Source organism: Homalodisca vitripennis, chromosome X (assembly GCF_021130785.1).
Source record: "Homalodisca vitripennis isolate AUS2020 chromosome X, UT_GWSS_2.1, whole genome shotgun sequence".
In the NCBI taxonomy this organism is placed as follows: Eukaryota; Metazoa; Arthropoda; class Insecta; order Hemiptera; family Cicadellidae; genus Homalodisca; species Homalodisca vitripennis.
Genome location: NC_060215.1, coordinates 71,182,086 through 71,195,054, shown reverse-complemented (window position 1 = coordinate 71,195,054; position 12,969 = coordinate 71,182,086). Strand labels below are relative to the sequence as shown.

Genomic DNA, 12,969 nt, shown 5'->3' with positions numbered 1-12,969 from the left:
TTTTCAGTTGATGGTGACTGGGCTAGCTGTTATGTGTTTAGCTCGAAGGCGAAATAGATATATTTTCCTTGTAAGTATTGCTCCTTTTGTTTATGTAAAGGACTTAAGAGATTTTCTAGATTAAAACAGAAACATACTATCATTTTGTCATACTCAGTAATGAAATATACAGAGTTTTCTGGGATATGGATAAATAGATGCAAACAAACAAAAAAAGTTCCTCTAACCTGTAGTTTCTTTTACTTCGTTTAGCATCAGTCCAAAATGAAAATAAAATTTAAAAACCACAACTTACCCAGAAATAGTTTCACTGGGCAGTGCATTTTGCGTATTTATGTCATATACGTCTTTCTGCACAAAAAAGTCCATCATAAATATTTTCAAAATGCAACGCCTTTTTTAAATTTGAAAGCAAAATTTAATGAAAACCGATAATAAGAAAAATGTTGTATTTTGTTAACACCCTGTATGTAATACCATAGGAAATTATCTGTGTACTGTGAGTAAAATATCAATTTAATGTGTCTTCAAACATGTTAAGGTAATTTTGGGAGTAGACTTTTTTTTACAAATTATGTCCAAATTCAAAGTTAAGATCCCAACATTTCAGAAAAGTAATGGGTGTTTAAGTGGAAAGTTTACAATAACTTTTAGATTATGAATATTGTTAATTGTCTTGTAGCAGTTTCTCTCCCTCATAATGTTTTAATCCAGCCTTCCATTTCCCATTTTAACCCAACACTGTATTTTTGTTTATGTGCAATACTGATACAATGTTTTTTATGTTTTGAAGTGGTGTTTCCAAAGTGTTACTTTTTACTGGAAGTGTTATCACAAATTATCAAAAGCACAGAATTAAAATTAATTTATGTATATTTGTATATACGAGGTTTTTTATTTATAACAAAAAAACTAACAATAGCTTGTTATTGTAGTCAATAGGTAAATAAACACTCTAGACTTTGGTTTTCAAAACATGGAGTCTTTTATAGTTAGTTCTTTATGGTTATTTTGAATAAAGACAAGTTGCATTTTTGTTCAGATCAAACTATGTGGGTTGTGTTGCTTGATGTGCGTCGGCACATGCGTACTAGTAACAGTTACTACGACAGTGGTGCATATGAGCAGACTACAGAGCCTCAGAGAGTGTGTCTACACACTCAAGACACAGACTTGCACCTGCTACTCAGTCCTTTTGGAATCTGCATCGGAAAGGTCAGATGAAGGTAAGCAAATCCAATTGATAATGATTAATATTAAATATATGTAGGAGAAACGAGGACTAGTAGATGATAGGTATTTTCATTTCTAATGAAAAGTAAACATATTATGTAATTGCTAATAGCTAATAAGCAAACTATTAATAACCCATGAGGATGTAACTTTTACATAAACTGTCAGTACTTTACTTCTATAAATTGTTTCATTTTGCTAATATATAAATTTAGTTTATAACTATGCATGTTAAAATGCTATAAAAAATGCTCAATATTTATTATAATAGACTTAATTTTGAATAATAAAAAAGGTTTTTACACTCACTATTTTTAATTTTCTAAAAGCATTAGCAGTTAAAAAAATAATTTTTCTTACTTCAAAGCATACTTCTTAATAAAACAGTAGATGTGAAATACGTACGTTAATTTCTGATAAAATATAAAAAGTTTATGGTTTTTAACTAAATCTATGTTTTAAGGCTGAAAAATGCTTTGGCGTTCTTAGCGCTGACCATCCATTAAAAGATTTTCACACACCATCTCCAAAAAAAAAGAATCTGCCTTAAGAGTTAAGTTGTGATACAGGAAACTGATACAGAGAAATGAATGTTAATATAAGATGTTTGGTAAACTCTTATCTCCCCCATCTCAGGTTTCCTGCACAACTGCTCTTCATCAAATGATTTATATACTGAAGAGGAGTACTCTCAAAATGTTGAGTGTCAGTGACAACCTTGTTATCAATATTAGAAGCAGGAACAGAGGAGTTCTTCCAGAATCTTAGTTCCATTATCATGACCATCTTGAAATAGTCTTCAAGTTGAGAGCCAATATGCATTGTACAAGCACACAACTTAACCTTTCATGAAATAGATAGAGACATTTTCTCTAAGAAAGAAATTGGTTGTCAGCTGCGGTAATTTTAGTTAGAGTCAAAATATGGGGCTGTATCAAAATGTTTATAAATATTAAACAGTATTTTGTTTATAGGTAATATATTAGTATCTTGATAGACTCAAAATCGACTGTCAGACACAAGTAGAAATTAAATCAGTGTTGGCTAACGAGATTAGAAGTTTGAAAATGGTACCTTTCAGGCAATTTTTCATATTTTTATGTTGTTTGTTGGTGCTAATATAACTGTATTTAGGTGTCTGCTAGTTGGTTATGTGTATGTACACATAAAAAAGTGACATAACAAAAAAGTATTTAACCCTTTCAATTCACTCCCATTTCTTCTTTCACCAAAACTTGCATGGCTGACGATTGATTTTTCTTATGGAAAATTCCCTATTGATTATGCATTATACAATGTAAACTGGCTTCTAATTCCTAGACTATAAGTTTTTCTGTTCACACTGTAACTTCTTTTGACTGAAAATTATTATGTAAAGCGAAATGGAAATATCTCAAGATCTTGATTGTGTTATCAATAATGTGGTGTGAATAATGTTTATTAATCAGAAAATTTATAAAATACTCCTAAAACTTATTAATTTGTTGTTTGGTTTCAATGTCAGGTCATTTTCAACATTTGTAGAATACTGTGCTGGTTTTCATGTGTGCTACAAATCTAGTTCTAATTAAATAATTGTTGTATATTCTTTTATAATTAAAAAGCCTTTTATCTTTTGTTACTTTTGTCATTTATTATTTGTCAAATCATAAGTAGATCTAATTTCTGAAGTTGTATGGATTTGCATACTTTTAGTTCTATATTTGCTCTCGTAATTTGAGTTACCGAACATATTAGCCTTTTTCAAGTTATTATTATTGCATATCTCATTTCAGGTATTCTCATTTCAGGTATTCACAGTTCACAGTTCAAAAATCTTTATTTGTACAATATACTACAACAAAATTCATATTGTCAAGTGCAGTAAGCACGTGTGACAAATTTTTACACATATAACATAAAGATTTTAATATACTTTGATATTGATTGTTGGTATTCGTTTTGACTAGAGTAAATTATACATTTAATTCAACAGATTAATATGAATTAATGTTCATTAATTTGATTGCAATAAATATTGACTCCCTTCCACAGTCAAATTTTTATTGTGTAAAGTTCTGAATCAAATGTAGCAATAACTATTTGTTGAATCATTTATCACTTTTTTTGCAGCAACGAATCTTAATTCTAGTTGATTGTTACATTTGTTGTAATTTATTTTCTTCTGAACTAATTTATTTTGTTTCATAACTTTTCTTTAGTATTCTAAAGTTTATAAAACAATATAGAATTTCAACCATCATCACAATAAAATGTATTTAATATATAATATTTAAAAGTTAACCCTTGTCCTTTATATGAGGATGTTTAAACACTGACGAAATAATTTACAGGGGCGTAAAGTGTTTGAAAATCCTCCATTCGGGTCATAATGATGATAGTAAATATTCATTACTCTTGCTACTTGACTGAATTATGCCCTTTTAATATTTTTACAATTACTGCAGTTTTGTATTATTACAGTAGTTTTATTAATAAAATAATTAAATAAGGCCTAGAAATCTATATTATTCAGATAATTATTAACCAGCTTGCTAATAAAATACAAGTACTGCAGTTTTGTATTAATATAGTATTTAGTTTGACAGTACAGTAGTTTTTCCAGTTTAAGTCTTAGAGAGGGCTTCTTAACCCCAACTTGACCTGGTAAAATAAGACATTCCTTACTTTACTTTTTTACTTTTTATTATTATTAAAAAAATATTCAATTAAATAATACCCATAAATCTATTATATTCAGACAGTTATTCACTGGCTTGCTAATAAAATAATTATTTAAGTTAATTATCTCACTGACTTCTAAAGTGTATTTACTATTTGCGACTGAGTACATTTTCCATGTCATGTATCAGCTGACTCTCCCTTAAGATTTTCTATGACTATTTACACCCAAATGAATTTTTTATGTTTAGGTTAACTGAGTTCTTTAAATGTTATATAGCCAATCTAAACTATCATTTCAGTCTTTTAGGTAATATGAAATATGCACATTGTGGTTGGCGTTCAGTACTTGTTAAGAAGGGTTGTCATTAAACAAAAGTACTGTTTGTGTGTTTTAGTAAGTGTAAGTTGAAGAATCTCTTGTAGGCATACTTTTAGTGAGCACAAAATGAGCATACCATGTAAGTTTATGAGACAATTATTTGTTCTAAATAATGTGAGAACAATGTGAGGGCCTGTTTGAATCTGTGGCAATCTCAGTATGACTAAGCACTAGCAGCTAGTCTTTCTTAAAAGTCTGGAGACATATTTTGATAAGAACTCACCAACTATTTAAAAAATTCAGTAGTATTTAAAAAACTAAATTATGATCTTGTTGAGGGAATTTTGTATTCAATAATGATTTTCTAGCTACAGTAACTTTTTTATATTAGAATAATGTTTGCTACAATATTTTAATAATGCTTTAACAATAAACTTAATGAATATTAATGTTATACATTTCTGGTGCATGATACGTGTCAACTTTGTCTCACAACAATAAAAATTATTTTCTTGCCAATAATAAACTGCCCAGTCCAAACCACAAGGAAGCTTAGCATATCTTACTCTGAAATGGAAACAGTGTAAAAAACTCAGTTGTTAGAACACATAAATTCTGAGCTGAAAGAAACAGAATTAAAACAATTTGACCAAATACCAAGAAGATTCATAGTGACAGTACAGTAATAAAGTATAGCTTATATATGCTAGGCCTCATAATCGAGTTGTATCTAATACTTTACATGAACTGTAATCTTTAGAATAATAGAATATTAATCCTAATATATTTAATAATGTGTGAATTATTTATTTACCTGAGTATGGGTTATACATTCACTCTGTAACTGTTAGTAATTTACATACTGTTAACAAATGGGAATACTGATTTTCATTTAAATAACTTATGCAGATAAGGTAGTAAAAACAATAAAGTTTATCATTTCGGATGCTTATTTTTACTGTTAGCAGATAAATAGTAATATAATTAACAACAGTAATAAACTAAATGTGGTATTACTAAATTTGGATGATATTATTATCCAAGAAATATAATTTAATATTCATACAATTTTGAATTGCTTCAGGTTCAAGATATGTGTTCAATGCCACTCCAGACTGTGAGGCTATTCATGGACCTCTGTACTTATGTCTGCGCGCCTTATTTGGTCTGTCTGTGATAGGCATTCTGGTCTGCATCTTCTGCTGCATGCTCGTCTATCAGCTGCTCAGGTACATATCTACAGCTACTGTTCTTAAATGCCTCTGTGATCTGGAGGGTACAGCTGTTATATTATTATGTTGTTTACTCATTTTAAATAGTATTTATGTTTTATTTCCTTAATATTTAAGACAATAATGGAAGTTGTTCAAGCAAGTTGGTCTAGCAATATGCATTCAGCCTAATTACCAATTGTTTGCTCTAAAAAAGCTTAAAACTACTGCCAGATATGCTATATGATGTTATCACACCATAATTTTAAAATACACAGCAGAGCCACAGGCTGTTTTATTTATTCACTTTTTTAAGGGTGGGTTTAAAACTGCAGCACTCAAGCTAAAAAGGTCTTGTATACTGCCCTTATAACCTTTATTCAACAAATACAAGGTTTGCAATGCCAACAGGCTCAGTTAGGCCCAAATAGCCTATTGGCAGCTCCTAGGATCTTTAGCTTTGGTTATTAAAGGCTCTATGTCAAGCGCATTGCAAAGTATGTTTTCTACAACTAGTCCAGATACTGAAACTTATTTCAAATATTTATACTGGCACTATTGTTTTGTATCCAAGACCTTCCCTTTGAGTCCTGCTGCCTATGAAGTTAAGGGCTTCTTAAGTAAGGTTCCTAAAAATACCTTTGTGATTTAAAAGTTATTATGATTCGTTTATGCAACAAACATTTCTTTCCATTATGAATTTTAGTTACAGTTTTAAAAGTACATAATTGCACAATACAATTCTAAAAATTACCACTGTTTGATTTAGTATGATATTCCTGACACCCACTGTATAACGATACCAATAATGTTTCGTCAGTTATTGGGTCATGTGGTAAGTGTCTTAACCTGCCAACAGTTGCAATGAGTTGATGGGAGACACATGGATGGCCACTCTTTATACATAAAGTAATTCGTTTCTTACTTAGGCTTTTAGAAACAGTGACAGAATAACCATTAATACCCTGCCACTTCAGTTCAGAGTTTAATTACTAACACTCTCTCTGAACCAAATATTTCTCTTTTTTCAGGAGGAGACTGCAACTCAAACAATAGCTTTAACTAAACAGCTAGTAAGATAGTTCTAATGAATACCAATAGAAGGGATCAGGTCAAGTTACTGGCAGTTAACTACCTGCGACGTTATTGACTTTTACATTATGAATTGCTAGATTATATTCTTAGGGTTTAGATGTGTATGTGATGGGATTGCAGTAATTATAAAATTAGCAGAAAGTACAAAATAAGTTTGCAAAAGTACCTAATGTCGTGTTGTTAATTAATTTAGGTTTTGTTTAGGAGTTATGACAATAGAGGAAATCAAATAAATTATTTTAAATTCTGTTGGTTTGGTTAGTGAAATCATTCCGTCATTAACCCTATTAGCAACAGTTAAATACTCACCAAACGGCTGGCTGATTTTGGTCTTCTTGCAGACGTTCACCAATTCTGTTATAGAATACACATATTAATCCCAAACCCCCATTGTGTTATATATTGTTGTGTCCTAATCAGAGTTAGTTATACTATAAGATTATAATAAAAGAAACAATTTTAGAAATAAATAAATAAGATTATGATGGTTTATTCCCTTTGTTAGTTTTACGTTTTATAAAATTCAAAAGTAGATGTCTGTAAAAAGATATTTTTGTAAAGGTCCAAGATGTACAAAGAACTAAATTTGCCATTCTTTATAAAACTCTTAGATTTTTGAAATGTTAATATGTTTTATGAGAATTTGAAGCAATTGTCTTGTTTCCTAAAATTAGATTGTTTATAATATCTAAGATCTAATATCTAAGGAGTAAAAATAAATAGCATAAAATACAATAAAATTAATTTTTATAAAGTTGAAAGCAAAATAAAAATTATGATTGTTTTTAATTTGTTATTTTTTTAAAGCCTGGAAAAAAATTTTATCAAACTAAAAATGTATTTTACAACAGTTGCAAAAGATGTTTATAAAAAGTTGTAAGTTCAAATGATAATTAAAAATCAATCACCCCCACATCAAATTTTAAAGATATTAATTTTTAGAAAATGAAAAAAATATTGTCACATTTACTTTTTTTTATGATTAAATTTAAATTATAAAAGAAGTAGGGTTAATTTTCCAATACCAGCAAACAACATTGAAAAATCTAAAATGTGAATGTTCTAAAATGTTATTTGTTATTACTTTTTTTAATATAAAAAAAAATTAAATTGAATTTAAAATTAATTTCCGGAATTGCAAAAAATAAATTTGAGAGTTAATATTATGTAAGCCATTATTAACCCTTGCAGCACTGTAAGCTTATATAACTGTGAGGGCTGACCATGCACAAAATGTTGTAAGCGCGTATACACATAAAACAATAGTATGCCTTGTTTTGTAATGGTAGTGAGTTAGTCCACTAGAGCGTGTGGGAAGTATGTTTCAGTAGTTTTAGAGATGCGCTGCATACCACGTAACCACCTTGATTGATGCTAGACCAGTTTTTGTCTCACAGGCAGCAGTTTGGTAGTACCGCTCAACGTCACAAGTGCATATATGTGTACATTACTGCCATGCTATAGATAGATCTTTGGACAAAATAAATATTTATGTACAGTTTATTTTTTGTTTGTTACAAACAAAAAAATAAAATCAAATAAGTGTTGAGAAAACATTGTTTTAATTTTTGTATAAGTAATGAGCGCTAATCGAAAGTTAGGCAGCAACTTTATGGTGCTTTAAGGGTTAATTTACAGCTAATTAAATTACAAAGAAACAATAAAAATATGTACATGGCTGTAAATTACTTATTAGAAAGCAATTATTCATTTAAAACAGATTCCAACAAACACACTAAAGTAACATGATGCAGGAATCTCAAAATTATAAAATGGGCAAACATCAGCTGCTAAAAATGAATATCTGAACATAGAGGATTACTACACAGTTGAAATCCTTCAAAACCAAACCCTTAAGCTTTTAGGAAGTGCAAATAAAAATTCAATAACCCACATTATTTACAGTATTTGATTTGTGAGCTAAATTATGACCATTTATTTTATCAGCTGACAGCATAAGCTTTATGTATAAAATTCATAGATATAAACACCAATAGTATACTGTTTACATTGGTTTGAAATTCTATTGAACATACAATCGTTAAAAGAACGATATACTTATATTGCATCAACCAACAGTTTTTGTCAGTTGTCATTGTACAAAACGTTTTCAACTGGCAAATTTTGTAGATTGCCGCTATAGGGATAATTTTATATAAAATGTTCTTCTTAGTCGAGGGTAGCAAGTCGTAACTTAATTATATTGTAGTGACTAGACCTAGTGCACCACCTGGGACAAACTGATGTTTTCTTTATGCCTCCAGAAAGTTACACATTAAAACTGTCATTAACATTTCAAAAATAATAAAACTAAGAAGCATTTTTGTAATTGTAATTAATCTGTTTATTGTTATATAGTAGGTAAAAAAATATTTAAAACCTCACACACACACACACACACACACACACACACACACACACACACACACACACGTGCACGCACATACACACACACACACACACACACACACACACATATATTTCATTATTTACTGAAAATAAAGACACCTGCTATGTATAGTCTGGACCAAAATAAATTTTACCACATGGAAGTAATATGGCTATAGTAATTTGAATAGACAACTCTAAAATAAATCTAATAGTCTTATGCCAGTTAAAATTTGAAGTATTAAGTACATTCACTTAATAATGTAATTTAACATACACATGTATGTTTTTTACAGTCATGAGCGTAAGAAAATGTACTGGGAACAATTGGAGCTTCGCTGCCGCTACTTGTATGGTCAGGCTTCAAACCTTGGCCGCAACCCTGGTCTGGCTGGTGCTCAACCTGTCAGCACACAGCACTGTGCTTGCTGCCAGCAGTTTCGCTACCAACAGGATGTCCTCACCTGGGAGCCTTCTGATAACAGGTACAAGCATCACAGTTGGTGGTGATTGAGACCATAATAGCCTACTGTATTCCCAGCTTATTACAAAAGGTGATAGAAAGGAAATATTTTGTTGAATATTTGTTGAATGTTTTTTAGTGTTAAGGAAAAATTCAGCTAATATTATTTATGTCCATGATACTGATAATGATCATACATTTTCATATTTTAATAAATAAAACTTGTCAAGGAGATATCATGAATTTGTAAGAATTACTTTCTTGGTTTCATTTTTTAATGTTGAAACTTTATGGTTTATAAATAAATTGTATTATAAGTAAAAAATAAATAAGTAAAGTTGAACAAAAGGGTTTGCCGTATCTCAAATATGCATTAACTATGAGGGCTGTCCAGAAAGTAGATTACGTTTAACTTTGTAGCTGATAGGGGCCATTTTGATGTCAGGGCATTTCTCCATTCAGTGGCTAGCCATGCTAGTGAAAAGTTATGCCGTTCCTTGTTGTTTTACAATAGCAGTTTAAAATGTGTGACGCAATTGAAAATCCCTCGAGTTGTGAAGTGCGATCGGTACAACGGTTTTTGTTGGCTAAGGACAATAAACCAATTGAGATTTATCGTCAACTCTGTGAAGTTTATGGGAACAATGTGATTTCTGAAGGTGGAGTGTGTCAGTGGTGTATTAAGTTTAAAAATATCTGAACTAACGTGCATGATGACAAAAGAAGTGGACGGCCAAACTTTTTGACCTATGAAATTGTCTCTAAAGTCAAAAAGGACATTAAAGAAGATCGCCGATTCACAATAACAGAACTCTCACTTAGTTTTCCTCAAATTTCAAGGAGTTTGTTACACAAAATTGTTACGCAGAAGTTAGGTTACCATAAAGTTTGTGCAAGATAGGTACCAAACATTTTAACGGAAACCCATAAACATCATCGTATGGCTGCTTCACTGTTTTTGGACACTTACAAAAAAGGTGGTGACTCACTGCTAGATCGAATCATTATAGGAGACAAGACTTAGTTAACCCCTTTAACCCCGGCCATTACATCAAGTGATGTGCCAGAAATCCCAAGCCATTTTCAGACAAAATGTAAGGGTTTTGTAAAAAATTCATAACTCAGTTATTTTTTAAGATATTTAGGTAATTCTTTTTTTGTTTTACTTCTTTATACATGTAGCTAACAGAAATATACAAATAAAATTATTATTATGAAAGTAATTTTTTTTACATACATATACATATATAAAAAATAAATAAAAATGAAAACATTTCAAGTTTGATCATGGAAACCATATAGATAAAAAAATATTTGACACAAAAATACCCATTTACTTTATGGTATATTTAATCCTTAATAAAAGGAAACAAAAATTATAGGCCTACCTTATTTACAAGTGGAGTAACATCATTTTTTGTAAAGCCGTGTAAATTTTTCTTTTTGCCATTTCTGGGCAAGGCAATGTAACAAGACCTTTGAAATTCACAGTACTTAAAATAAACATAAAAGTACAAGCAGGTACTCTCACTTAGTTTTCTGACACTTAGTTCTCTCACAAAGTTATTTCTGACAAAATAACTAAAACTGTTCATAATCTAAATTTAAAAAAAAGTTTTAAAACAATATTTTCAAGACAAAACAATATGTTTTCAAGATATCTATCACTCAAATTGTCGTCACTAATCACATCCACACCATTTGCAACTAGGTTACTAATTAGTGTATTTTCACTTGCGGGAGACTTTGAACATGTCTTTTACTCATTTTGAAATCAAACAAATAATAAACTAAACTTTAACTGCCGTACTTTACACTGCTTTAACCTAAAACTGTGAAGAAAACGGAATATTCACAACCACGTGATATACAGCTGTCTGCAACAAGCGTGAGCAGTCAGTCGAGACGAACTGCAATTGCTCAGTCACAGACTGACAAAATACGAAGTCAAACCATTAAAAACTAATATATTTCGATGCAAAATATCTTTGTGCATAAGTCTGTGAAATTTCAAAGCATTTGGTGAAATAGGTGGCCAGTAAAGTAATAAAAAGTGCACGTCCGCACTATACGGACGTCGGGAGTTGACGCCATTTTTACGACGTCCGTATAGTACGGACGTCGGGGTTAAAAGGGTTAAACATGTAAATTCTAGAACAAAACTACAGTCTATGGAATGGAGACACACACACTTCTCCAAAAAAACCAAAGAAATGCATGCAAACATTGTCAGCACGAAAGATTATGGCAACTGTTTTTTGGGACAGGAAAAGGTATTCTTCTTGTTGATTTCTTTGAACGTGGCACAACCATTCTGCGAGGTATTGTGAAACCTTGCAAAAGTTAAGAAGAGTAATACAAAACAAGTGCAGAGGAAAGTTAAGTTCGAAAATTTTGTGTTTGCAATTCTGCAAATAGGACTCGAGAACTACTATATGCTTTTAAGTGGGAGGTGTTTACAAATCCGCCTTACAGTCTGGACCTTGCACCCAGTGACTGCCATCTGTTTCTAGCAATGAAGACCTGGCTTGCAATGCAGCACTTTGATGATGACATGGAACTGGGGGAGGGTGTGACTGACTGATTGAAGTCTCAGGTGGCAGAATTTTATAACGTGAAATTTTAAAACTAGTTCACCTCTATGATGTGTCTAAATTTGAATGGGGACTATGTTGAAAAATAGTATATTAATGTCACTTTCAAAATATGTATATAATACAATTTTTGTTAATACTATGTTTTTTGTTTATATCAAAACGTAATCTACTTTCTACATAGGCTTCGTAATACAAATAAAAATTTGTATATAAACACTATTATTTTAAGTACATCTATTTAAATAAACATTATTTACATTCCTATTTATACATATGACTTTCTTCTGTTGTTAATACATAAAAAACATTGAAATTTCAAATCTCCTTACTATAAAAAATCAATTAATTTAAAAACAGTGCTCTTAAAAAAGTGTTTGATATGGAAGTATACATTTTTGTCAATCAACTGTTACTTTCTGCAAGTTAAGATTATTGCATAGTGAAACATAGTTAGTTAAAACATTGCAAGACACTTCTTGTATAGTAACCGGAAATTGTTTCAAAGAGAGAGAAATTTGCAAACATGGAAATATCTCAAAATAATTAATTTGAATGATTGAAGAAAGCTGAAATTTGAAAATCAGATATTAATATTCTAGAAATTGATCACAATTGGCAACGTGTTTAGTGTTGAGTGGTACAGTAGAGTAAGCTTATGTATGCTCTGAGAGTGAATGTGTTACAAAAAAACACTACTTTGGCTATAATAGTGTATATTTTATAAACACTTTGCCTCCCAAGTCACACACTAGTAGGTGGTAGAGTGAGGTTGTTTGTGTTTTGGGAGCAAACATTAAATGGATTTATTTAAATAAATACACTTTTCAAAAATCTGAACACTACATGTGAGCAATACAAGTGACTCGAATGACTTCGGGGTGAAATGACATTGGCTTTGAAACAGTTTTGCAGAGAAGGAGCAGGTGGGGACTTCTTCTTGTCTTTTACTATGGTATCCTATTTTGTTTTTATTTATGCACAGTTACAATGGTTTACAGT

At 30.6% G+C, this 12,969-nt stretch overlaps 1 protein-coding gene across 3 annotated transcripts in view; it reads left to right on the top strand.

Annotated features, from left to right (window-relative positions):
* The window catches only part of LOC124369174, a 54,121-nt gene that overhangs the window by 31,483 nt on the left and 9,669 nt on the right, over positions 1 to 12,969 (top strand). For all 3 annotated transcript variants that reach the window (XM_046826972.1, XM_046826971.1, XM_046826973.1), the window contains 4 exons: positions 8 to 70; positions 1,043 to 1,226; positions 5,301 to 5,445; positions 9,207 to 9,395. In XM_046826972.1, coding sequence (XP_046682928.1) covers positions 8 to 70; positions 1,043 to 1,226; positions 5,301 to 5,445; positions 9,207 to 9,395 — 581 coding nt within the window. The remainder of the gene's footprint in view (positions 1 to 7; positions 71 to 1,042; positions 1,227 to 5,300; positions 5,446 to 9,206; positions 9,396 to 12,969) is intronic.